This window comes from Rhinopithecus roxellana, chromosome 8 (assembly GCF_007565055.1).
Source record: "Rhinopithecus roxellana isolate Shanxi Qingling chromosome 8, ASM756505v1, whole genome shotgun sequence".
In the NCBI taxonomy this organism is placed as follows: Eukaryota; Metazoa; Chordata; class Mammalia; order Primates; family Cercopithecidae; genus Rhinopithecus; species Rhinopithecus roxellana.
The window spans coordinates 6,555,458-6,581,915 of record NC_044556.1 but is presented as its reverse complement, the minus strand read 5'-3'; the positions used below and the strand labels follow the sequence as shown (position 1 = coordinate 6,581,915).

The following is a 26,458-nucleotide window of genomic DNA, read 5'->3' as shown; positions in this document are numbered from 1 at the left end:
GATTACAGGCATGCGCCACCACACCTGGCTAATTTTTGTATTTTTAGTAGAGACCGGGTTTCATCATGTTGGCCAGGCTGGTCTCGAACTCCTGACCTCAGGTGATCCACCCATCTCGGCCTCCCAAAGTGCTGGGATTATAGGCATGAGCCACTGCACCCAGCCACATTTTTTTTTTTTTTTTTTTTTGAGATGGAGTCTCGCTCTTGTTGCTCAGGCTGTGAGTGCAGTGGCGTGATCTTGGCTCACTGCAACCTCTGCCTCCTGGGTTCAAGCAATTCTCCTGCCTTAGCCTCCTGAGTAGCTGGGATTATGGGTGCGTGCCACCACACCTGGCTAAATTTTTGTGTTTTTAGTAGAGACGGGGTTTCACCATGTTGGTCAGGCTGGTCTTGAACTCCTGACCTCATGATCTGCCCGTCTCGGCCTCCCAAAGTGCTGGGATGACGGGCACTGGGATGAGCCACCGCACACAGCCACTTTTTTTTTTTTTTTTTAAATAGAGACAAAGTCTCACTGTGTTGCTTAGGGTGGTCTCAAACTCCTGACTCCTGATCCTCTTGCCTTGGCCTCCCAAAGTGCTAGAATTACAGGTGCAAGCCGCTGAGCCTGCCCAAGATGGCTGTTAATAGTGTGGCCTTGGGAGTCACTGAGTCAAAATCCTCTTTCACTTTAGGTTGTACGGGCAGCTTGCCTAACCTCTCTGCCTCAGTTTCCTCATTTGGAAAATGGGAACATCGAGGGATGCAGATCTCATGGGCTGCTCTGCAGATTCAATGAAGCAAAGGTTGTCCAGTGTAAATGCTAGCCTTCCTCACTGTCCCCATCAACGGTGGCCTTGAGGAAGGGCTGGAGGAGGGAGCTTTTGCAATTCACCCCGTGGGCTCCAGGCTGTCTGCTTTCTGGGCGTGATGAGCAAGAGCTCTAGATCGAAGACAGCAACCAAACAGCCACTTCCTTCCTCGCCCGGGTCCTGCGAGCTGTGGTTGCCGGGAGGAGAGCGAAGCCTCCGTAGCTGCTTCTGGAGCCAGCTCTTAGCTCCCAGACCCTGCCCTGGTGCCTGGGGGTGGCCTTGGAGCCTTGCCCCCAGCTCAGTGGGGCTCTGGGGCCACATCCTGCATCCATGCACTATACAAACAACATTCTCACCTCTAAAGGCTCCATCCCTTGGGGGAGCCGGGGGGCTGGACTCTGTTTCTTTTCTTTCTTTATTTCTTTCTTCTTTTTTTTTTTTTTGAGATGGACTCTCACTCTGTTGCCCAGGCTGGAGTGCAGTGGCATGATCTTGGCAACCTCCACCTCCCGGGTTCAAGTGATTCTCCTGCCTCAGCTTCCTGAGTAGCTGGGATTACAGGCGCCCACAACCAAGCCCAGCTAATTTTTTTTTTTTTTTTTTTTTTTTTTTGTATTTTTAGTAGAGACGGGGTTTTACTGTGTTAGCCAGGATGGTCTTGATCTCCGGACCTCGTGATCCACACACCTCAGCCTCCCAAAGTGTTGGGATTACAGGCATGAGCCACTGTGGCCGGCCTCTGTATGTGGGGACCCTCGTCTTTCTGGAGCTGGGCTCTTTGTCTCGTCGCTGGAGATTGCTGACAGTCAGTGGCTACCGCCTCAAACATCTCCACGCAAAAGCTGGAGCTGGGGAACCCTGGTCTTGCCCTGTACTGCTTTTTGGGGAAGATCCTCTGGGATGCAGTCCCCAACCCCCAAGACAGAAACCTGCCTATCTCTGATTCATTGCTATGTTCACTCTTTGCATCTAATCAATTACAGGCATTTTTTTCCCCCCTCTGAGACAGAGTCTCGCTCTGGTGCCCATGCTGGAGTGTAGTGGTGTGATCTCAGCTCACTGCAACCTCTGCCTCTCAGGTTCAAGCAATTCTGCTGCCTCAGCCTCCCGAGTAGCTGGGATTATAGGCACATGCCACCCTGCCTGGCTAATTTTTGTATTTTTAGTAGAGATGGGGTTTCACCATGTTGGCCAGACTGGTCTCGAACTCCTGGCCTCAAGTGATCCACCTGCCTCGGCCTCCCAAAGTGCTGGGATTACAGGTGTGAGCTACTGTGACCGTGCCCAATTAGAGGTCTTACTGATTCTTCCTCCTAAATTCCTTTTGACTCCCAGCCTTTCCTGTCCATCCTCACGGCCGCTGATTCTGGACCCAGCAGCCACTTCACTGGTCTCCCTGCTTTGTGACTGTATCTTATTTGTTTAGAAAGAGAGTCTGTCTCTGTTGCTCAGGCTGGAGTACAGTGGTGCCATCACAGCTCACTGCAGTCTGGAACTCCTGGGCTCAAGTGATCCTCCCACCTCAGCTTCCGAAGTAGCTGGTACTACAAGTCCATGCCACCATGCCTGGCTAATTTTTTTTTTTTTTTTTTTTTTTTTTTTTTTTTTTTGAGACGGAGTCTCGCTCTGTCACCCGGGCTGGAGTGCAGTGGCCGGATCTCAGCTCACTGCAAGCTCCGCCTCCCGGGTTCACACCATTCTCCTGCCTCAGCCTCCGGAGTAGCTGGGACTACAGGCACCCGCCACCTCGCCCGGCTAGTTTTTTGTATATTTTTAGTAGAGACGGGGTTTCACAGTGTTAGCCAGGATGGTCTCGATCTCCTGACCTCGTGATCCGCCCGTCTCGGCCTCCCAAAGTGCTGGGATTACAGGCTTGAGCCACCGCGCCCGGCGGCCTGGCTAATTTTTAAATGCTTTGTACAGATGGGGGGGGGTGGGTCTTGCTATGTCTCCCAGGCTGGTCTCGAACTCCTGGCCTCAAGTGATCCTCCCACCTCCATCTTCCAAACTGCTGAGATTACAGGCATGAGCCATTGTTCCTGACCCAGTGACTGTACCTTAAAAACAACCACTATTACCCTCATATCGCCACCATCACCAACCAAAGGCAACCAGTGGATGTCTCCACTCTCTCGCCTACCCTTCTCAAAGACAAACAAACTGCGGATAACTCCAATACCACCATGACTAGCCAATGCCAGACAGGGACCATGAGTAATTCCACCATCTGCCTTCCTTATAATCTCCCACAATCACCACCACCAACACCAAGCTGTAATAACCAACCACCAGCCAGATGCGGTGGCTCACGCCTGTAATCCCAGCACTTTGGGAGGCCAAGGAGGGGGCATCACTTGAGGTCGGGAGTTCGAGACCAGCCTGACCAACATGGAGAAACCCTGTCTCTACTAAAAATACAAAATGAGCCAGGCATGGTGGCACATGCCTGTAATCCTAGCTACTAGGGAGGCTGAGGCAGGAGAATTACTTGAACCTGGGAGGCGGAGGTTGCGGTGAGCCGAGATTGCGCCACTGCACTCCAGCCTGGGCAACAAGAGCAAAACTCTGTCTCAGAAAAAAAACAAAACCAAAAAAAAAAAAACCAACCACTGTCTAGTCATCGGCCGGGCACAGTGGCTCACACCTGTAATCTCACACTTTGGGAGGCCAAGGCAGGTGGATCACTTGAGGTTAGGAGTTGGAGACCAGCCTGGCCAACATGGCGAAACCGCATCTCCACTAAAAGCACAAAAATTAGCCAGGTGTGGTGGTGGCAGGTGCTTGTAATCCCAGCTACTCAGGAGGCTGAGGCATGAGAATTGCTTGAACCCAGGAGGCGGAGGTTACAGTGAACTGAGATTGCATCACTGCACTCCAGCTGGGGTGATAGAGGGAGACTCTGTCTCAGAAACAAAACAAACAAACAAAATTACTAGCCATCAGCAACCACACATAACCAACTACCATTAGCAACCCCAGAAAGCAGCAGTCACCAGTCCTATCCTGTTCAAAAACCAGCATTGAACCAGCACCACTATTGCTCATCATCTTACCAGAAACCAACAATAAACTACCAGCAGCAAATGAACGCTACTACCAACGCCCCTCCTCTCCAAATAACAGCAACCACCGACGGCCATCGTTCCACTGGTCACCAAGCATCTCCGGCACTTCCAGCTGAAAACAATCCACCACCAACAAACATTAAACACCAACCGCCACCACCACCAGCCCACCCGTAAGAGCCATTATCACCACGAACCTGCAACAAGAAACAGCCACAACCACCACCACAACCAATGATACCAACAACCCAGCAATGACCACTCACAGCAACAGCAACTCCTCCCCAATTACCACGATGGTCACCTCCATCCATCCCCATTGCTAAATCCAGAAAAGAATGGACATCCCAGCTAATGGCAGCACCATGGATCAAGTGCCTGTTATGTGCTCTGTAAAGCAATGGTCCCCAACATTTTTGGCACCAGAGACCGGTTTAATGGAAGACAATTTTCCATGGACGGTGGAGTGGGGCATTAGATTTTCTTTTCTTTCTCTCTTTCCTTCCTTCCCTTCCCTTCCCTTCCTTTCCCTCCCTCCCTCCCTCCCTCCCCTCCCCTCCCTCCCTCCCTCCCCTCCCTCCCTCCCTCCCTCCCTCCCTCCCTCCCTCCTTCCTTCCTTCCTTCCTTCCTTCCTTCCTTCCTTCCTTCCTTCCTTCCTTCTCTTTCCTTTCTTTCTTCTTTCTTTTTTTTTGCGATGGAGGCTTGCTCTGTGGCCCAGGCTGGAGTGCAGTGGTACAATCTCATCTCATTGCAACCTCCGTCTCCTGGGTTCAAGTGATTCTCCTGTCTCAGCCTCCTGGGTAGCTGGGGTTACAGGCACGCGCCACCACAACTGGCTAATTTTTGTATTTTTAGTAGAGACGGGGTTTTGCCATGTTGGCCAGGTTGGTCTCGAACTCCTCACCTCAGGTGATCCGCCCGCGTTGATCTCCCAAAGTGCTGAGATTACAGATTTTCTTTTCTTTCTTTTTTTTTTTTTTTTGAGACGGAGTCTCACTGTGTCGCCCAGGCTGGAGTGCAATGGCACGATCTAGGCTCACTACAACCTCTGCCTCCGAGTTCAAGCGATTCTCCTGCCTCAGCCTCCTGAGTAGCTGGGATTACAGGCACGTGCCACCACACCCAGCTACTTTTTGTTTTTGTTTTTTTTTTTTTTGAGACAGACTTTTGCTCTGTCGCCCAGGCTGGAGTGCAGTGGCATCATCTTGGCTCACTGCAAGCTCCACCTCCCGGGTTCAAGCCATTCTCCTGCCTCAGCCTCCGGAGTAGCTGGGACTACAGGTGCCTGCCACCACGCCCGGATAATTTTTTTTTTTTTGTATTTTTTTTAATAGAGACGGGGTTTCACCATGTTAGCCAAGATGGTCTCGGTCTTCTGACCTCGCGATCCACCCGCCTCGGCCTCCCAAAGTGCTGGGATTACAGGCGTGAGCCACCGCGCCTGGCCAATTTTTGTATTTTTAGTAGAGACAGGGTCTCACCATTTTGGCCAGGATGGTTTCGATCTCTTGACCTCGTGATCTGCCCACCTCGGCCTCCCAAAGTGCTAGGATTACAGGCGTGAGCCACTGCGCCCGGATGGGTATTAGATTTTCATAAGGAGCCTGCAACCTGGATCCCTCATGTGTGCAGTTCACAATAGGGCTTGTGATCCTGTGAGATTCTAATGGTGCCCCTGAGAATCTGAGAGGAGGTGGAGCTCAGGCTCATTTGCCTGCCACTCATCTCCTGCTCTGTGGCCCCGGTTGCTAACAGACCATGGACTGATAGCAGTCCATGGTCCGGGGGTTGGAAACCGCTGTTGTAAAGGACTTCAGAAATATTGTTTCATTGAATCCTTCAGCGATCTTCCTGGCAGTCACCACTCCTCCAGGAAGGTCTCAGCATCCCCAGACAGAGTTAGGTGTCATTTTTTTTCTCTTCTATCATCCTCTGCGATATGGTTGGCCCCTCCCGGACCTTGTCTGCCAAGCCGACTGTTGACTAGGCATTTTCAGAGGGTTTCCTTGAGGGGTGGGGTTGCTTTCAAGTAGCAAATCACTTCCTGTGTTCTTTTGATGAAAGCCCTGCCCATCCCAGGACCTGAGCCTCCCTGGCTTGCTTCTTGTCCTGGAAGAATTCTCACCCCAACAATCTCAGGGCTCCAGCTGATGGTTTGGGTGTGAATTCTGGGATGCCCAATTTCTCATGGGCTTTCCTTTTTTTTTTTTTTTTTTTTTGAGACGGAGTCTGCTCTGTTACCCAGGCTGGAGTGCAGCGGCGGGATCTTGGCTCACTGCATCCTCCGCCTCCTGGGTTCAAGTTATTCTCTTGCCTCAGCCTCCTAAGTAGCTGGGATTACAGGCATGTGCCACTGCGCCCGGTTAATTTTTAAAATATTTTTTAGTAGAGACGAGGTTTCACCATGTTGGCCAGGTTGGTCTTGAACACCTGAACTCAAGTGATCTACCCGCCTCAGCCTCCTAAAATGCTGGGATTACAGGCATGAGCCACTATGTCTGGCCCTCGCTGGCTTCCCGAAAGAAGTTGTTGTCTCTCAGACTGATACTACCTCTGCCTCTTGTCCTCTGTTCCTGACTCCGCTCTGGTAAGCTACACCTGCCAAGAATCCTACAGTGGCCGCCGTCCCAGCCACATGCTCTCATTCTCACTGACAGAATGACGAGAAATGAAAGCTGAAGTGGTCTGCACAGCAGAGAGCTGTGGGGTGGGGTTTACAGCCAGCCCTGGCCACCTCTTACTTTGCGTCTTATGGTGCTGCGATGCTGCTAGTAACAGCCCCATGATCACGACAGTCTCCCCATTGCCACCATCAACAGACCTCAGGCTCGACAGGCAGCAACACCTCTGGCTGCCATCCTCGTCTTGGGATAAGGGATGGCCACCAAAGGGTGGCATGGACGTATTCAGCCTCTCCTGCAGCCACACCACCCGTCACCGGCACAGGGAGGGCGTCACTTCATCCCATCGTCTGTTAGACACAGCTTCTCATCTCAGCTGAGGACTCCGTGGCAGAACCCACAGACCCTGAGGATGTTACAACTAAAAGACCCCTGAAGAGGAACTTCCCCATCTAGACGGACTTCCAAATATGACATCTGTGGGAACCGGGGCCAAGAGAGGGGAAGTGACTGGCCCAAGGCTACACAGGGAGATGAGGGACTGAGCTGGACTGGGAAAGGGCTACCTTAATTTGCAAGCAAAGGAGGGTATGTCCTTGTCCCCGCACACTGTGATTCTCCCTGGGCCACCTTCTGTCTTCCAGGTCCTGCCCTATCCTTGGATCTCCGTCTACCAGCCTGGCATCCCCACCACCTACGGAAGGGAGCTTGCTCCCTGGTAAGGGATGCTGGAGGCACCTGAGCTGCACTGAGAGACACCCCCACCACCACAAAAGTCCACCATGCCCCTCCCCTCACCCCAATTTCTGATGGTCATTTTCAGGACACCTCCACCTGGCTGGTGTCCCTCATCTTTTGCACTTCCAGATCCCACTCTTGAAGGACTTACCATGGTGGGGGCTGGTGTCTGGGCTCCTGGAGGCACCTGAATGGGTCGTGATGGAGGTGCAGGTTCAGGGGGCTCTTGGAGGTGGCTCGGGCATGGCTCTGCTACTACCTCTTCACTGGACTCCTGGCTTTAGTTCCTCTTACAACAGCCCCTTCTCACTTCCTTTGGCGGGAGGGGCCGAGGCCATGGGGGAGGGAAGCTGGGTGTGGAGGGGGGTGGGGAGCTGGCTGTTTGGGGCTCTGAGCCTGAAGGGAGGGGTCAGAGCTTGATGGCAGCCACTACTGGACCTCAGAGGTCCCTTTTCCAGCTCCTTGGGGACAGGGCTGCTGCAGGAACATTCGGGTCAGCTGGCTGCAGGACCGACCACCTCTTTTCAGGGCAATTCAGGAAGAATTTGAGCTTCCTGTGTCTCTTTTTAAAACCAAGGAAGGGGCCCAGGGGTGGTGACTCACGCCTGTAATCCCAGTACTTTGGGAGGCCAAGGCTGGAGGACTGCTTGAGTCCAGGAGTTCGAGACCAGCCTGGGCAATATAGCAAGACCCCATCTCTACAAAAAATGAAATAAAAAAAAATTAGCTGGGCATGGTGGCATGAGCCTGCAGTCCCAGCTATTTGGGAGGCTGAGGTGGGAGGATCACTTGAACCTGGGAGGTAGAGGCCTCAGTGAGCCGTGATTGCGCCACTGCACTCCAGCCTGGGCAAAAGAGTGAGATCTTGTCTCTAAAAACAACCAGAAAAAACAAAAAAACAAAAACACGGAAGGGTGCCTACTTCAGCTGTGTCTGCTCTGGGCACCCCTGGGCAACCTCCCTCATTATTATTACTATTATTATTATTATTATTTTGAGATGGAGTCTAGCTCTGTCACCCAGGCTAGATTGCAGTGGTGCAGTCTCAGCTCATTTCAATCTCTGCCTCCTGGGTTCGAGCGATTCTCCTGCTTCAGCCTCCCGAGTAGCTGGTGTTATAGGTGCCCACCACCATGCCTGGCTAATTTTTGTATTTTTAGTAGAGAGGGGGTTTTGCCATGTTGGCCAGATTGGTCTCGAACTGACCTCACAGGTGATCTTCCCAACTCACCTTCCCAAAGTGCTGGGATTACAGGCGTGAGCCACCGCACGCAGCCCAACCTCCCTCTTTAGATGACCCTCAGAAGTCACACGTGTTTGTGTGCAGAAGCGGAGGTACTAGAAAGCAGCTGCGTCTGGAAGGCCTCTGACTTTGGACGGCACATCTAGATTTAACAGCCTCCTGCTTGCCCACTTCCTGGGTGACTTAGTCACTCCCTTTTCTCATTGTAAAATGGGAACGTGGGTCCCCCACAGCAGAGCCTGGCCCATGTACGTGTCAGCCCATGAGCTGGTCTTTGGGACACCAGCCAACCACCTGAGGCTCCTCTTGACATGTGAGGAAATGGCAGTTCTAAGAGGCTGTTACTTCCCCACACCACCCAGCAGGGAGGTGGCCGAGGCAGGACCCGACCCTGGGAGACCCTCGGGGGGATCCATGTTCAGATCCATCTTTGGTCCAGGGCGATAAACCCGCATCCCCCTTGAAGATGTTAAGATGCAGCGCCCCTAGTGGCCACAGCTGGGAAGGAGCCCGTCTCTGCTGGAATCTCCTGAGGAAGTTTGCAGAACTGATGGGCTTGGTGCATGCAATTCTCAGCAATGTCTCCAGGCACTCAGGAGTGAATATGAATGGGTCTGAGGACCCCACTTTGTTGGGGGCCATCAGGGGAGGCTTCTAAGAAGAGGCAACGTTTGTGCTGACACCGACGAATAAGCTGGAGGTAAAGAGGGGCAAGAGCGTGCACCTGGCCATGCTAACCGTTCAAGCAAAGGCCCAGAGATAGGAAAACCATAGAACAACTTAGGAACTTCAGGGAGGCTGGTGTGGCTGGAGCATGCGGAGTGACGGCGAGTGTGATGGCCAGGGTGGCAGATGCTAGGCTGTGTGGCTTTAAGAGCCTCTGTGAGGGCCAGGCATGGTGGCTGATGCCTGTAATCCCAGCACTTTGGGAGGCTGAGGTGGGAGGATCGCTTGAGCCTGGGAGTTCCAGACCAGCCTGGGCAACGTAGCCAGACCTCATCTCTACAAAAAATTAAAACATCAGCTGGGTGTGGTGGTGCACCTATAATCTCAGTTACTTGGCAGGGTGAGGCAGAAGAATCGTTTAAGCCCAGGAGTTCAAGGCTGCAGTGAGCTGAGATCATGACACTGAACTCCAGCCTGGGCTACAGAGTGAGACCCTGTCAAAAAAAAAAAAAAAAAAAGAGGCCGGGCGCGGTGGCTCAAGCCTGTAATCCCAGCACTTAGGGAGGCCGAGACGGGCGGATCACGAGGTCAGGAGATCGAGAGCATCCTGGCTAACACTGTGAAACCCCGTCTCTACTAAAAAATACAAAAAACTAGCTGGGCGAGGTGGCGGGCGCCTGTAGTCCCAGCTACTCGGGAGGCTGAGACAGGATAATGGCGGTAAACCCGGGAGGCGGAGCTTGCAGTGAGCTGAGATCCGGCCACTGCACTCCAGCCAGGGCGACAGAGCGAGACTCCGTCTCAAAAAAAAAAAAAAAAAAAAAAAAGTAAAAAGAAAAGCTTCCATGAGAAGCTGTTGCACTTTTCTCCTAAAATCCCTGGGGTTCCTGTCTGCATTGCTAAAACTCCCCTTCCGGCTGGGCATGGTGGCTCATGCCTGTAATCCCAGCACTTTGGGAGGTTGAGGTGGGAGGACTGCTTGAGCCCAGGAGTTCCAGACCAGCTTGGGCAACATAGCGAGACCTTGTCTCTCCAAAAAATTTAAAAATCAGCTGGGTGTGGTGGTGCACGCCTGTAGCTCCAGCTATTCAGGAGGTGGAGGTAGGAGGATCGCTTGAGCCCAGATCAAGGCTGCAGTGAGCTATGATAGGCATAGATGGGCGACAGGGACCCTGTCTCAAAAAAAAAAAAAAAAAAGTCCCCTTTTGGCTGCTGGGTAGACCTGGGAGAATGGGTGGTCCTTTCCAGACCTGGGTGGGGGCTACTGGATGCAGTGACACACACACAGCAACTCGTAGAAATCTACACAAGACAGAACTTTACTGATGTAGGGCTTCCTGGCAGGAGTGTGTGGGCCCCAGGGCAGGGTCTGTAGCACCATGAGGGGGTGGCCTGGATGTTAGGGTGCCCCTGGGGCAGGCAGGGCAGAGGTTCGGGTGGATCCTCCCCCTGGTCAGGTCAGGGAAAGGTGTCAGGGAGGTGGTGCTACCCCCCCGTCTCCCATAGCAGACACAGACTCCCCCCAGCTCGGAGTGGAGGGGTAGGGCAGTGCTGGGGGGCAGGGCACCGGAAGACCCCCTCCCCACCCCTACTCTTCACAGTACATATTCCCATCAAAGGAGGGGGGGAGTGTTGGGGACTCCCTAAGGGTGGGTGCAAAGGGTGCTGGGGTGAACAGCTGTCCCGTCCCCAGACCCACCCTGGAGGGGGTCTCTCTACGAGAACTGGAAGCGGGGGATGCTGAAGAGGGGCCCTGGGGGGGCAGCCAGCCCCTCTCCATCCCTCAGCCAAGGGCCCTGCAGGGGTTCCCAATAAATAACTTCCGGCTCCGTCTCACCCTTCCCTCCCAGTTCCCGCCCCCCTGGGGCCCCCTCTGGCCGGCCCACTGCCGGGCTGGAGGCAGAGATCCCGCCAGCTGTGGCTCCGGGTGCCGCGCGCCCCCTAGTGGCCCTGGCAGGTTTTGCAGCACATCTGGCGGAAGTAGGCTCGGCTGCAAAACTGAAATTTGAGCACCAGGGGGCAGTAGGCGACCTTGTTCACATCCTTGCACTCTGCGGGGGCGGGAGAAGGAAGGAAAATCAGGTCTCAGCCGCCCTCCCCGCAGGGCTGCACACACGACCTGCAGTGCTTCCTGGCCAGTGACTTTGCCTTTCTGTGCCTTAGTTTCTTTCTTTTAAAAAAAATTTTTTTTTTCTTGCTATATTGCCCAGGCTGGTCTCCAACTCTTGCGCTCAAGCGATCCTCCCACCTCAGCCTCCTGAGTAGTTGGGACTGCAGGTGTGAACAAACCACGCCTGGCTTCTGTGCCTCAGTTTCCTCAACTATCAAAGGGGGCTTATAACAGCACCGATGTCACTAGGCTGTTTTGAGGATTTAAGAGAGAGTGCAGGATTGGGGGCCAACACAGGCACATTAGTAAAGAGAAAAGGGCCAGGTACAGTGTATCAGGCCTGTAATCCCAGGACTTTGGGAGGCCAAGGCGGGAGGATTGCTTGAACCCAGGAGTTCGAGACCAGCCTGGGCAACACAGTGAGACCCCTGCGTCTACAAAAACTAATTAAAAGAAAAACTTAGGCCAGGCGCGGTGGCTCATGCCTGTAATCTCAGCACTTTGGGAGGCCGAGGCAGATGGATCACTTCAGGTCGTGAGTTTGAGACCAGCCTGGCTGACATGATGAAACCCCATCTCTACTAAAATACAAAAATTAGCCGGGCGTGGTGGCAGGTGCCTGTAATCCCAGCTACTCAAGAGGCTGAGGCAGGAGAATTGCCTGAACCTGGGAGGTGGAGGTTGCAGTGAGCTGAGATTGTGCCACTGCACTCCAGCCTGGGAGACAGAGCGAGACTCTGTTTCAAAACAAAACAGAAAACAAACAAAAAAAAGGAAAAATTAGCCGGGCATTGTGGCATGTGCCTGTAGTCCCAGCTACTCAAGAGGCTGAGGCTGGAGGATCGCTTCAGCCCAGGAGGTGGAGGCTGCAGTGACCTATGATGGCACCACTGCACTGCAGCCTGGGCAACAGAGCGAGACTCTGTCAAACAAACACACACCACCCAATAAAACAAAAGAAGACAAATATTCCCTTTCCTTTCCATTGTTCCTTTTCATAGCACCCAGGAAAAAATGTCCAATTGGGGCTGTAATCCTCACTTATTTTCCTTTTTAATAAACTGAAGATAGGCCAGGTGCGGTAGCTCATGCCTGCAATCCCAGCACTTTGGGAGGCTGAGACAGGCGGATCACGAGGTCAGGAGATCGAGACCATCCTGGCTAACACGGTGAAGCCCCGTCTCTACTAAAAATACAAAAAATTAGCCAGGCGTGGTGGCGGGCGCCTGTAGTCCCAGCTACTCAGGAGGCTGAGGCAGGAGAATGGTGTGAATCCGGGAGGTGGAGCTTGCAGTGAGTCAAGATCGGGCCACTGCACTCCAGCCTGGGCGACAGAGCAAGATTCTGTTGCAAAAACAAAAACAAAACAACAACAACAAAATTGAAGATCTTGAGCCCCAGCTGAGTGGGGGAGTCAGGGTATTTTGCCAGGCATTGCCATATTTTGTGTGATCATGATGTCTGTTGATGACTATGGATGGAAACCGGCTTCCATCTAGCAGCCAGTGATTTATGGCAGGACCTGGGGCAAATTAAAAGCTAGAGATGGATTTTTTTTTTTTTTTTTTTTTTTTTGGTTGCCCAGGCTGGAGTGCAGTGGCGCAATCTTGGCTCACTGCAACCTCCACCTCCCGGGTTCAAGAGATTCTCCTGCCTCAGCCTCACTCGCTCAGCTGGGATTACATGCGCACGCCACCACCCCTGGGTAATTTTGTATTTTTAGTAGATCTAGGGTTTCGCCATTTTGGCCAGGTTGGTCTCAAACTCCCGACCTCAGGTGATCTGTCCACCTTGGCTTCCCAAAGTGTTGGGAGTACAGGTGTGAGCCATCACACCCAGCCTAATTTTATCTTTTGTGTTACTATGTTTCTCAGGCTGGTCTCCAACTCCTGGGATCAGGTAATCTTTCCAGTTCAGCCTCCCAAAGTGCTGGGATTACAGCCGTGAGTCACCTCACCTGGCCTGGGTGGATCATTTTATTCCAACTCCCTTCTGGGGCACCCCTCAAGTAAATATATCATTTACATCCCTTGACAGATAAAGAAACAAAAACACAGAGGTGGAAGACGAACCCAGGTAGTTTGGCTGCAGTGCCCAGACTAAGAAATTAATTGTTTTCTATCAAAAATAAATTCACAGGCCCAGCGCGGTGGCTCATGCCTGTAATCCCAGCACTTCAGGACGCCAAGGTGGGCAGATCACCTGAGGTCAGGAGTTTGAGACCAGCCTGGCCAATATGGTGAAACACTGTCTCTACTAGAAATACAAAAATTAGCTGGGCGTGGTGGCACACGCCTGTAATCCCAGCTACTCAGGCGGCTGAGACAGGAGAATCACTTGTATCCAGGAAGTGGAGGTTGCAGTGAGCTGAGATTGTGCCACTGCACTATAGCCTGGGCGACAGAATGAGACTCTGTCTCAAAAAAAGAAAAAAAAAAATTGCGGCCAGGTGCAGTGGCTCACGCCTGTAATCCCAGCACTCTGGGAGGCCAAGGCGGGTGGATTGCTTGAGACCAGGAGTTCAAGACCAGCCTGGGCAACATGGTGAAACCCCCATCTCTATCAAAGAATACAAAAATTAACTGGACACTGTGGCTTTTGCCTGTAGTCCTTGTGGAGACTTGTAGGGGCTGAGATAGGAGGATCGCTAGAGCCTGGGAGTTGGAGGTGCAGTGAGTCGAGATTGCTCTGCTGCACTCCAACCTGGGTGACAAAGTGAGTCCCGGTCTCAAAAATAAGTAAATAAGGCCAGGCGTGGTGGCTCACGCCTTTAATCCCAGCACTTTGGGAGGCTAAGGCTGGCGAATCATGAGGTCAGGAGTTTGAGACCAATCTGGCCAACATGGTGAAATCCCGTCTCTACGAAAAATACAAAAATTAGCTGAGCGTGGTGGCGGGCACCTATACTCCCAGCTACCCAGTGGGCTGAGGCAGGAGAATCGATTGAACCCGGGAGGTGGAGCTTGCAGTGAGCCGAGATCACGTCACTGCACTCCAGGCTGGGTGACAGAGCAAGACTCCATCTCAAAAAAAAAAAAAAAAGTAAATAAAAAAATAAAAAATTTTACCTAGGCAGAAAAAAATGTGTATACTTACAAGCAGTGGTTCTCACGGAAAGTGATCGATTTTGACCCCCCAGGGAACACTGGGCAATGTCTGGAGACATTTTTAGTTGTCATAACTTGGGAGAGGGTTGCTACCAGTGCCCAGTGGGTAGAAGCCAGGGATGCTACTAAACATTTTACAGGCTGGCACAGTGGCTCATGCCTGTAATCCCAGCGCTTTGGGAGGCCAAGGTGGGAGGATCGCTTGAGCCCAGGAGTTAGAGACCAGAGTAACACAGCAAGACCCCATCTCTCCAAAAAACAAAAGCAAACAAACAAAAACCCTACAATGCGCTGGACAGCTCCCCATGACAATCATCTAGCTCAAAATGTCACTAGTGCCTGAGGTTGAAAAACTGATTTAAAGAAAAAATATTCAGTAAATTGTGCTACAGGTGGAGATGAATAGATACAGGTTATGAAAGTGACTGGGGAAATGACACAAGTTTTAGTGCACAGAGGGTCGGGTGCCTGGAACACTCAGCATACAGTGGCACTTAATAAATGCTGGCAGGGAGAAGATGGTGAAGGACGGCCTGGCAGAGACAGAGCAACGCATTTCAGAGGTTCCAGAAGTTCTAGGATGAATAGTCAGGACCCCCAATGCCCTCTGTGGCTGGCTCTGGCCAGGCCCCTCCTGGCGCGCCCTGGCTGGTCACCCACATACCTTCAGGGCCGTCCCCGGGGGTCGGGCTGTCGCACTTGGCTTCACACTGCTGTGTGGTGGGCGGCCGCAGGGCTTCCGTGCACTCGTGTGACGCCTGGCCCGTGTGGCTGGTGCAGCGCACAGAGCGCTGCTGCTGCCCTACGCCGCACTGTGCAGAGCACTGCGAGGGGGCACCACTCAGTTGCTGCCCCGCAGCCCCTGCCCTGGCACCCACCCCTCTGAGGCGCACCCTCCTACCTCACCCCACTCGCCAGCCACCCAGCGGGCCGGGGGACAGCGGCGCAAGTTGCAGCGCATGGTGGCCGGCGGCTTGGCGGCGGGTGAGCAGTGCGCTGGGGGCAGCGTGGCACGGTGGTCTGCGCTCTTGCAAAGGACCACGCGGTGGCGGAGGCCCGGCCCGCAGCTGGGGGTGCACTGCAGTTGGAAGGGGTGTTTCGTGCTCAGGGTGCTGCCCCAGTGCGAAGTGAGGACGGGACACCTAACCTGGAGACCGCGCAGAGGCCTCTCCCTGGACACCCCACCTGGGCATCCCAGTCCCTGTCCCTCTCTGCATAGGGAGTGGGCGCGAAGGCAGGGGGCGGCTGACCTCAGACCATTCGAGGGCCGCCCACTCCGGAGGGCAAGTGGGGCCGTGGCAGGCCTCCAGCACAGGCGGGCGCGGCTGCGGGCATGCGCTGTCGTCCAGCGCCTTCTCCTCCGCGGCGGAGACGCGGCGCTGGCACACGACCGAGCGGCTGCGCACGCCCGCATCGCAGCTGCGGCTGCAGCGCGACCAGTTCCCTACAACCCAGCTGTAGGAGATGAAGGGGTCTGAGCAAGTAAGCAGGGCAGGGGGGTCCTAATACGAGAGCAGGGGGGGCAGTATAGCCTACCCTCCCCTTCCAAACACCCAGCCTCATATGGATACCGGCACCAAGCACCTCCACATTCCACACTTGGGGCATCGTTAGCCTGCACCCAGACTGGGGGCAGCGAGGTGCATTACCCTAAGGACAAATAAATCTTGGGACAATGCGGGTGATCAGGCAGCACCATCATTCTGACTCCAGGGCCATGCAACTTTGACCGCCACCTTGGGGGCACTATTACCTGGGACTCCCCCATAAGTCCTATAGAACCATCACTGCAGCACTCAGCCCACTGTCACTCTGATCCTGCACTAACCTGGCCCCCACCCCCCTGGAGCACTCGCTCTTGACTCCAGGGAGCACTCTCCTCCCACCCTGAGCAACACTGCCCCCTGGCGGCACTCACTCTGGCGGGCAAGGCTCCGTGTTGCAGGCGCGCTGCCTCTTGGGCAGCTTGCTGTGGGCACTGCAGTAGTGGGGGGCGACCGCGGAGCTGTCCAACTGGTTGCGGCACTCAACCGCCTGCACCTGGCTACCTGGGGGAGGGTGAGAGGCCTGCTCAGCCCCTCCCGTCCCAGAGAACCTCAGCCCAGGTATCTTGTGCTGCCCCCATCCCTGGCCTCACCGCCTGCACACTGGGCCGAGCACTTGGTCCAGGGCGCATAGTGCCAGGAGTACGGGGGCAGGGAGTCACGGGCAATGGGGGCATTGAAGCGGTAGCGGAGGGCAGGCAGCTCGGTCCGGGCCAGCACCTGGAAGAAGGGGGCGGCAGTCAGTGTAAGGATCGCATGGAGTCTCTAATTCCAAAGGCTGCACCTTGCCCCCAGTCTCCCTGTTACCATGACGATGAGAGAGGCATTAATGGGTCCCAGGGCTTCCAGACTCTGGAACTGGTCTGGCCCCTGTCGCAGCTGAAAGGTGGTCCCAGCCAGGGACAGGCGGTGGGGCTGGGGGGTCCCGGGCAGCCCCTCCAGCAGCAGGGACTCCTGGTCTCCTTTCAGGGCTGGGGGACAGTGCAGGGTTCAGAATTCCAGACATGTTGAAACCTCCCTCTCCACTGACCCCTAATCCTCATCCCCTCCCCACCATCTGCTCACCCAAGTGACTGAGAGAGAGGTTCAGATCCTGGATGAAGATGTGGACGGAGCCTTTGGGAATCCAGACGACATCCTCGTACCCTGAACAGCAGAGCTCAGATGTCACCCACTTGGCATGTCCCTAACACCTGCCTGCCTCCCCTGTCCCATGAGGATAACAGCTAACTATTACTGCACTAAACACACACCTGACTGCACCCCTGCCCCACTCTGTGAACCAGGTGTTTCCTTATCCCCATTTTAGGGTTGACAAAACTGAGGCTCAGAGAAGTTAAGGAACTTGACCAGATTTGACTGCTAGGAAATGGCTGGGTTGGGATTTTTTCTTTTTCTTTCTTTTTTGGAGACAGGATCTCTATGTTGCCCAGGCTAGAGTGCAGTGGAGTGATCTTGGCTCACTGTAGCCTCAGACTCCTAGGCTCAAGTGATCCTCCCACCTCAGTTTCTCGAGTAGCTGGGACTACAGGCATGAGCCACCACACCTGGCTAACTAAAAAAAACTTTCTTTTTCTTTTTTTTTTTTTTTTTGTAGAGTTGGGGTCTCCTTAAGTCGCTCAAGCTGGTCTCAAAACTCCTGGGCTCAAGTGATCCTCTTTCCTCAGCCTCCCAAAGTGCTGGGACTACTGGTATGAGCCTCCCAGCTTTTTTTTTTTTTTTTTTAAATACAGGATCTCACTCTGTCACCCAGGCTGGAGTGCAGTGGTGCGATCACAGCTTACTACAGCCTTGACCTCCTGGGCTCAAGGGATCCTCCTGCCTCTCAGCCTCCCGAGTAGCTGGAACTACAGGTGTATGCCACCACACCCGCCTAATTAAAATAAATTTGTAGCCGGGTGCGGTGGCTCATGCCTGTAATCCCAGCACCTTGGGAGGCCGAGGCGGGCAGATCATGAGGTCAGGAGATTGAGACCGTCCTGGCTAACACGGTGAAACCCCATCTCTACTAAAAATACAAAAAAATTAGCCAGGTGTGGTTGTGGGCGCCTGTAGTCCCAGCTGCTGGGGAGGCTGAGGCAAGAGAATGGCGTGAACCCAGGAGGCGGAGCTTGTAGTGAGCCGAGATGGCGCCACTGCACTCTAGCCTGTGACAGAGCGAGATCCCCCAAAGAAGAATTTTGTAGCGTTTGGCCGGGTGTGGTGGCTCACATCTGTAATCCTTGCACTTCGGGAGGCCTAGGCGGGTGGATCACTTGAGGTCAGGAGTTCCAGACCAGCCTGGCCAATATGGTGAAACCCCATCTCTTCTAAAGATACAAAAATTAGCCGGGTGTGTAGTGCTCGTCTGTAGTCCCGGCTACTTGGGAGGGTGAGGCAGGAGAATTTCTTGAACCTGGGAGGCAGAGGATGCAGTGAGCCAAGATCAAGCCACTACACTCTAGCCTGGGTGACACAGTGAGATTCCATCTCAAAAAAAAAAAAAAATTTTTTTTTTTTTTTTGTAGAGTTGGGGTCTCCCTGAGTCGCCCAGGCTGGTCTCAAACTTCTGGGCTCAAGGGATCCTCCCACTTCAGGCTCCCAAAGCACTGGGATTACAGGCGTGAGCCACCATGCCTGTCTCACTTTTGATGCCAGTGACCAGGCTGCTTATTATAAAACCCCAATGGAACTCTACCTGGGCAAGGAAACTCAGACTCTGCAACCTGCTCCTGCCTCACTGGACAACCTGCTCCAGCCTCCTCTGGACACACTCGACTTCTGCAGCCTTCCAGATATTTCCTGAGCCTCCTCCCCTCTTGCCCACTCCCCGGGCTCTCTCTCACTCGCCCAAAGCCCAAGCTGGAAAAGGTGCTTTCGACACTCTCTGAATATCCCCTCCCATAGGAAGCCTTTCCCTGCTGGCACAGAACATTCCCCCAGCTCCTCTGGCTCACGGAGGATGAAAAGTGACACTCGCTTCCACCCAGACGTGGCAGGAGCTCCTCCAGGAGGCAGAGGAGAGAGATTCAGGGTCGCATCTCCTGAGACACTCTTTTCTTTTTGAGACAGAGTCTCGCTCTGGCTAGAGTGCAGTGCGTGATCTCGGCTCACTGCAATCTCCACCTCCCAGGTTCAAGCAATTCTCGTGCCTCAGCCTCCTGAGTAGCATGTGCTCACCACCATGTCCGGCTAATTTTTGTATTTTTAGTAGAAACGGGGTTTCACCATGTTGGCCAGGCTGGTCTCAACTCCTGGTCTCAAGTGATCCTCCTGCCACAGCCTCCCAAAGCTATGGGATTACAGGCTTGAGCCACTTCACCTGGCTGAGCCCCCAGGACTTTTGGGGACTCCTGACACTCCACGGGGCCCCTGGGGTCTGAGGAGTTAGTGTTCTCAGCTACTGCAGTGGGATTAGCTCCACCCCCAGCCAGCTGGCCCATGCAGGGAGCGCAGGAGGGAAGTTGGAGGCTCTCACCGGCCCCAGGTGAGGCTGGGCTGAAGACGCCCTCGATGGTCTCGCAGGCACTGCCGTCACCACCACACACTCGGCACTTGTCCTCCCGCACATCGGAGCCCAGGACTCGGTCGCAGCCCACGTGCTGCGTGGAGAAGGGGTGAGCAAGACGACCCCCTAACCTACCCCCGCTCCCTATCCCCTCTCCACCTCCCTGGGAGTCCCCTCCACCTTGCATTCGCCACTGACGCAAATGTCCACCGTGTCTGGACGGCAGGGTGTCCCATCCACCACGGCTGCCGCCCTCTCCGTGTAGAAGTTGAAGCCTTCCGCTAGGCACGTGAGCGAGCAGGCCTTCACGCCCCCTGGGGGGCACGGCCCCGTCACACCAGGGGCCAGGCCACCCTGGAACTCCTTCTAGGGAGCGAGGCCAAGAGGGACAAGACCCCAGACCCAAGAGGATGGGCAGCTTGGGCAGAGGGAGTGGGGGGGGTCCCAGCATCCAGTTGAACCCCCATGGTACCGTATCCTGGGTACTCTGGTTCCCTGGGTGGGGACAGGGCTCAGGGCAGACCCCGGGATGCTGCATTCATCCACCGGCTGATGGACACTCCCACATCTGCCCTTCACAGCCCCACGGCCTTCGGAGTCCCACACTCACCTCCCCGGTACGTTTTCCATGTGTAGAATTTCCCACGGAAAGGGATGCTGTCGAATTCAGAACACTGCATTTCTCTGAAGTCCTGGGAGCCAGGGGGGCAGTCCTGGGGGCAGGAGAGGAGAGATGGAGGGAGACTAGGTTTGCGGGGATGGAGTTAGAGCAGAAAAGGGGTGCTCAGAGAAGGATGGGCTGGAGGAGGGAGGCTAGAGGCAGGGAGGCCAGGGAGGAGGCTGTGATGGTCTGGGTGAGACTAGGCCTGGAAGGTAGCCTGGGCTGGGCATTTAGACACATCTGGGATAGGACTGGATCCCGCATTAGAGGTTTGGGGGTGAGCTGGGCAGGACACACCTGGGTTTCTGGTTACACACAATGGAATCTTTCTTTCTTGCTTGCGTGTTTTATCTTTTCTTTTTTTTTTTTTTGAGACAAAAATCTCACTCTGTCACCCAGGTTGGAGTGCAGTGGCATGATCTCGGCACACTGCAACCTCCATCTCCTGGGTTCAAGTGATTCTCCTGCCTCAGCCTCGTGAGTAGCTGGGATTACAGGTGCATGCCACTATGCCTGACTAATTTTTGTATTTTTTTTTTGAGACAGAGTCTCACTCTGTCGCCCAGGCTGGAGTGCAGTGGTGCCATCTCGGCTCACCGCAAGCTCCGCCTCCCGGGTTCACGCCATTCTCCTGCCTCAGCCTCCCAAGTAGCTGGGACTACAGGCGCCCGCCACCACGCCCGGCTAATTTTTTGTATTTTTAGTAGAGATGGGGTTTCACATGTTAGTCAGGATGGTCTTGATCTCCTGACTTTGTGATCCACCTGCCTCAGCCTCCCAAAGTGCTGGGATTACAGGCATGAGCCACTGTGCCCGGCCTTTTTTTTTTTTTTCTTTTAGACAGAGTTTCCCTCTTGTTGCCCAAGCTGGAGTGCAATGACGCAATCTTGGCTCACTGCAACCTCCGCTTCCCGGGTTCAAGTGATTCTCCTGCCTCAGCCTCCTGAGTAGCTGGGATTACAGGCGCACACCACCATGCCTGGGTACTTTTTTGTATTTTTAGTAGAAGCGGTGTTTTACCATGTTAGCCAGGTTGGTCTTGAACTCCTGACCTCAGGTGATATGCCTGCCTCGGCCTCCCAAAGTGCTGGGATTGCAGGTGTGAGCCACTGCGCCCGGCCTCATATTTGTATTTTTAATAGAGATGGGGTTTTGCCATGTTGGCCAGGCTGGTCTTGAACTCTTGACCTCAGGTGATCCACCTGCCTCAGCCTCCCAAAGTGCTGGGATTATAGGCGTGAGCCACTGCGCCTGGCCACATGGAGTCTTTCTTGAGAGAGAAAGTCTGGAAGGGATCAGGGTTTATAAAAGGTGCCAGTGCCAGGCGCGGTGGCTCAAGCCTGTAATCCCAGCACTTCGGGAGGCCGAGACGGGCAGATCACGAGGTCAGGAGATCAAGACCATCCTGGCTAACATGGTGAAACCCCGTCTCTACTAAAAATACAAAAAACTAGCCGGGCGACCTGGCGGGCGCCTGTAGTCCCAGCTACTCAGGAGGCTGAGGCAGGAGAATGGCGTGAACCCGGGAGGCGGAGCTTGCAGTGAGCTGAGATCCGGCCACTGCACTCCAGCCTGGGCAACAGAGCGAGACTCTGTCTCAAAAAAAAAAAAAAAAAAAAAAGGTGCCAGCATGTGGATTCTCTGAAGACCTGGGTCCCCCCAGATAGGAGGCTGAGAAGTCCAAAGCTCTCACTGCCCTCTGAAACACCCCTCCCCAGCAAACTTCTTGCTGCTCACCAGTGGTCCCAGGTCAGCTGAGGGCATAAGCAGAGGACAGACACCTGTCACTGGGTTTGGTGAGAGGAAGCTTCAGCTACAACTTTGGGGAATGACAGAAGGCAGGGGTAGGACTCTTCAGGGGAAGCTGGGCTGTAAAGGGAGGGGACAGACTGGATGGTAGGGGGTTGTGAGGGCCAAGCAGTGATTTCAAGGTGGGGGCTCGTGGTCTAAATGCAGGAGGAAGAGAGAGCTAGAAGGGGCCAGGTCTTTGAGGAGGAGGCGTTGGGGATGGGAAGGTGGTGGGGGTTAGGGAGAGGAGGGAAGAGAGGGGTGGCAGCTGCAGGTTCCCTAGGAGGCAGCAGGTGCCTGGATGAAGCACTCTGATAGCTTTTTTTTTTCTTTTGAGTTGGAGTTTTGCTCTGTCACCCAGGCTGGATTGCAGTGGTGCGATCTCGGCTCACTGCATCCTCCGCCTCCTGGGTTCAAGCGATTCTCCTGCCTCAGTCTCCCAAGTAGCTGGGATTACAGGAGTCCACCACCACGCCCGGCTATTTTTTGCATTTTTAGTAGAGACGGAGTTCACCATGTTGGCCAGGCTGGTCTCGAACTCCTGACCTCAGGTGATTCGCCCGCCTTGGCCTCGCAAAATGTTGGGATTACAGGCATAAGCCACCGTGCCTGGCCTCTGATAGCTTTTTTTAATGCTTCCTCCCCCCATTCCTCAAGACGTTTGGGGGAACTCACATCCGTGTTGCAGGAGCGGTGCCGCCTTCTCTCACCCAGACAATACTTGCCCCCGATGGTTGGCCTGGAAGGGGTGGTGGGATAGGAGAGAGATGAGGCAGGGGGAGATGGGGGCGGGGGTCGCGCTGCCCTTCCGGGTGGGGGTCCTGAGGGCTGACCTGGGGCTGTCGCAGTGACGGCTGGAAGAGGACACGCCGCCGCCACATGTCCGGCTGCAGTCGCCCCAAGGAGTCCACGGCCCCCAGGCTCCGTCCACGCCTTCCGGGCGCGACCCGAAGGGGACACAGACCCGTTTGTAGCACCACTGGGTTGAGGGAGACAGGAAGGAGTGAGTCCAGCCCGGAGAACACTCGCGGGCCCCATGCACCGTTCCCCATTCCAGGCCCCAGCCAGAGAGATCTCAGCCTCTTCAGGATGGGGCGGGAAGGGGATGGGCAGAGGCGGGGTCTGAAGATAGGGACAGGTTTAGGTTACATAGGAGAGTGGTCTGGGAGACAGACAAGCCACAAGCGAGAGGCGTGGCCTGAGCACAGCGTGCTGAACGTGGAGGGGTGTAGACAGGACCACGATAAGCGTGGAGACGAGGTGGGGCGTGGCTTCAGGCCGGGGGAGGGGCCTACAGGCAGTAGGCGTGGCCAGAGCCGAGGACCGCACAGGGGATGGGCGTGACCAATAAGGGAGAGAACAAACAGTAGGCGTGGCCAGAGCCGAGGAAATTATTAGACGGTGGGCGTGGAAAACGCCGGAGTGAGCAAACAGTAGGCGTGGCCAGAACCGAGGGACGCATAGACGGCGGGCGTGGCCAACGAGGGAAAGAGCATGCAGTAGGCGTGGCCGCAGCCGAGGGAGCATAGATGGCGGGCGTGTCCAATACGGGAGGGAGCAGACAATAGGCCAAAGGACGGGTGGGTGTGGCCAACTCGGGAGGTGGATCGGGGGCGTGGCCCGCTTGGGGGCCCTGGCCGGCGCTCACCCCCTTGTCGATGGTGTGCGTCTGGCACAGCGTGCCCTCGGCGGCCGGGATGCTGTTGGTGATGCACCGGTTGCTCTTGCTCAGACACCACAGCTCGCTGCAGACCTCCTGCGGGCCGAGGCGCCCACTCAGGCTCACCCCCCTCCCTTCCTCCCTGGGGCAGCCCGCCCGGCTTGGGAGGACCCAGATGTCCGGCTCACTGCCGGTCCCGGAGCAGAGAGCACCGTACTCCCTTCCTGGCTCTCAGAGGGTCTTCGTGCATCCCCTTGCGGGGCATGGCCTGTGACTTATCCTCTGCCAATAAGCTCCATTTATGGAACACCTCATACATGCCATATACCCCTTTAGGCAGTACTACCCCATCTTACTGGGAGAAAACCAAGCTTCAGACAGGTAAGGTCACTTGCTAGAGGTCACACAACTACTAAGGGAGTAGCCTGGAGTTTAACCCAGCTCTTTAATTCAGAGTCTGTGCTCTAACGAACTTTGCAATTCAGCTTCTGGTGCCTTCTGAGTTTCTGGAAGGAAACTTGGGACCTACTGAGGAATCAACAGGAAGGATTTGGGGTTCTTTTATGGGATGGGCAAAGTAGCCGAAGAGAAAGTAGCGGCCTGGATGATGACTAGGCCAAAGGCCTCAACTCTAGTTTTTTCCAGCTTGTTGGTTCTCTTTGTTCCCCCAACTAAACTGGAGAAGACCCCAACACTTTTAAGCTATGGGGAGGGGTGGAAGTTTGGGAGGGGACAATGCCAAATTAGGTTTGTGTGGGACATTCCTGTCTTTCTCCAGGTGAAAAATCCCCACCTTCTTCCCGTCTGAATCCTGCACAGGCTGGACCAGTCCCAGGGACTCACTCTGACCCTTAAAGTCCAGGTTAATATCCCTGGAGAAGCCCCACTGAGTTCAGGTGAAGCAAAATCTCTGACCTTCTTGGCCCACATCCTAAGCAACCTCCCACTGTCTTTCCTCTAAGAAGTAGGTGGTCCTGGCCAGGCGCAGTGGCTCACGCCTGTAATCCCAGCACTTTGGGAGGCCGAGGTGGGCGGATCACAAGGTCAGGAGATCAAGACCATCCTGGCTAACTCGGTGAAACCGCGTCTCTACTAAAAATACAAAAAATTAGCCGGGCGTGGTGGCAGGCGCCTGTAGTCCCAGCTACTCGGGAGCCTGAGGCAGGAGAATGGTGTGAACCCCGGGAGGCAGAGCTTGCAGTGAGCTGAGATCACACCACTGCACTCCAGCCTGGGTGACAGAGTGAGACTCTGTCTCAAAAAAAAAAAAAAAAAAAAGAAGTAGGTGATCCTTCTGTAATTATCAAGTGTAATCCCCTCTTTGAACCCAATTCTTGTAAGCTTTCCAGTTGTGGGACTGGATCAATCAATGGCCATTGGAAAGGAGCCTTCCTAGGTCAGCCCCTTAGAGATACCTGTACATACGTGAGAAGTTGGAAGAGTTACTCTCAGACACATTCTAACTCAAAGGTCCTCTAGAGTCTCTGCCTTCTGCCTTTTAGAGGACACTTCTCAGCTAAAAACTTAGCCTGTGTCCTCCTGGCCATATCTAAAAATATTACATCAGCCTGGTCGCAATCCCACTTCTGACACCTCTTCAAGAGAATGATTTCAGCCCTGCTTTTGGCCTCCTCTCCACAAGGAGGCACTGTGGCATATTTGAGTTGTGCAGAGACCTCAACTCTGCTATTGACCTGCAACGTATTTCCCCTCTCTGGGCCTCAGTTTACTCATCTACAAGATGGGCAGCCTAATGCCTGCCTTGCCTATATAAATGGCTATGAGGCATGTGACAGGATAGATAGGAAAGGACTTGCACCAATGCAATTATGGGGTAACAATGACCACCGCTATCTCTGGACCAGGCACTAGGCTGAACCCTTTACATATATTAACCAGCTCACATGAAGTAAATAAATCCCCCTTTGTCAAGAGGGCCTGAAAGATGTTCCTTCAAAAACTAAAAGGGGCCGGGCGCAGTGGCCAAGCCTGTAATCCCAGCACTTTGGGAGGCTGAGATGGGCGGATCATGAGGTCAGGAGATCGAGACCATCCTGGCTAACACGGTGAAACCCCGTCTCTACTAAAAATACAAAAAATAGCCGGGCGAGGTGGCGGGCGCCTGTAGTCCCAGCTACTCCGGAGGCTGAGGCAGGAGAATGGCATGAACCCAGGAGGCGGAGCTTGCAGTGAGCTGAGATCCAGCCACTGCACTCCAGCCCGGGCGACAGAGCAAGACTCCGTCTCAAAATAAATAAATAAATAAATAAATAAATAAATAAATAAATAAATAAAAGGAAGGCTCAATTCAACATATAGCCAGTGCCAGCCCAAGCTTGATATTTTGACAGCTCCTCCCCTCCCCTGCCCCTTTGTAAAATTTGGAGAGTCATGAGAGATCTGGATTTAAATCCCAGCTCCATCACGGTCTCGAACTGTGGCCTTGGACAAGTCACCCTCCCTATGCTATGCCCCAGTCCCTTTCTCTGTAACTTGGGGGCTAATAGGATTGTCAGGAGTTTAGATGATGATACACAGCACATGCTTAGCACATAGTGAGAGCTCAGTAAACGTCAGATACCACGATCGTTGTTAGGATACCTGGGTCACAGCAGATGGTGAGGATTAGCTTCGGAATTCTTTAGGAATTCCTTAGAGGGTGCTGTAGTTGCCAGCTAAGTTAGGGTGGAGGGGGTCAAGGGTGGGATGTCAATGAAATAGAAATTTTTCCAGGGTTTGTCTCTGTCTTGCAGTGGAATGGAGGGAGGGCAATTTGGCAGCTGCTTGCCCTCTGCTTTGCATGAACACGGCATCACAAAAACTCTGATCCTTTGAGTTGTGAGGGTGTGAAGAACTAGGGCTGGGCCTGGGCCCCTAGGGCTGAGACTTTGAGGAGCTTAGGGGTGCATTTAGGGAATCGAGGCAGGTGGGCAGAGGAGGAGCAGACCGCGGCTGAACGCTGGCGGCTGAAGCAG

General features: G+C 54.2%; 2 protein-coding genes across 8 annotated transcripts in view; both read right to left on the bottom strand.

Moving 5' to 3' along the window:
• The window catches only part of MYO1F (myosin IF), a 58,209-nt gene extending 50,576 nt beyond the window's left edge, over positions 1-7,633 (bottom strand). The window contains exon 1 of the mRNA XM_010388844.2: positions 7,369-7,633. Within this exon, the coding sequence (XP_010387146.2) occupies positions 7,369-7,371 (3 nt within the window). The 5' untranslated portion in view covers positions 7,372-7,633. The remainder of the gene's footprint in view (positions 1-7,368) is intronic.
• A 2,785-nt stretch (positions 7,634-10,418) lies between these two features.
• The window catches only part of ADAMTS10 (ADAM metallopeptidase with thrombospondin type 1 motif 10), a 32,215-nt gene continuing 16,175 nt past the window's right edge, over positions 10,419-26,458 (bottom strand). For 4 of the 7 annotated variants that reach the window (XM_030936438.1, XM_030936440.1, XM_030936439.1 and 1 more), the window contains 14 exons: positions 23,472-23,579; positions 22,657-22,802; positions 22,499-22,562; positions 19,985-20,087; positions 19,555-19,688; positions 19,345-19,468; positions 16,953-17,033; positions 16,695-16,858; positions 16,481-16,607; positions 16,262-16,391; positions 15,594-15,798; positions 15,245-15,421; positions 15,008-15,167; positions 10,419-11,177 (listed from right to left, as the gene is read on the bottom strand). In XM_030936438.1, coding sequence (XP_030792298.1) covers positions 11,068-11,177; positions 15,008-15,167; positions 15,245-15,421; positions 15,594-15,798; positions 16,262-16,391; positions 16,481-16,607; positions 16,695-16,858; positions 16,953-17,033; positions 19,345-19,468; positions 19,555-19,688; positions 19,985-20,087; positions 22,499-22,562; positions 22,657-22,802; positions 23,472-23,579 — 1,833 coding nt within the window. In that variant the 3' untranslated portion in view covers positions 10,419-11,067. Of the gene's footprint in view, positions 11,178-15,007; positions 15,168-15,244; positions 15,422-15,593; positions 15,799-16,261; positions 16,392-16,480; positions 16,608-16,694; positions 16,859-16,952; positions 17,034-19,344; positions 19,469-19,554; positions 19,689-19,984; positions 20,088-22,498; positions 22,563-22,656; positions 23,436-23,471; positions 23,580-26,458 lie in introns of those variants that run through there. The other 3 variants (XM_030936441.1, XM_010388847.2, XM_030936442.1) reach the window with 3 other exon arrangements.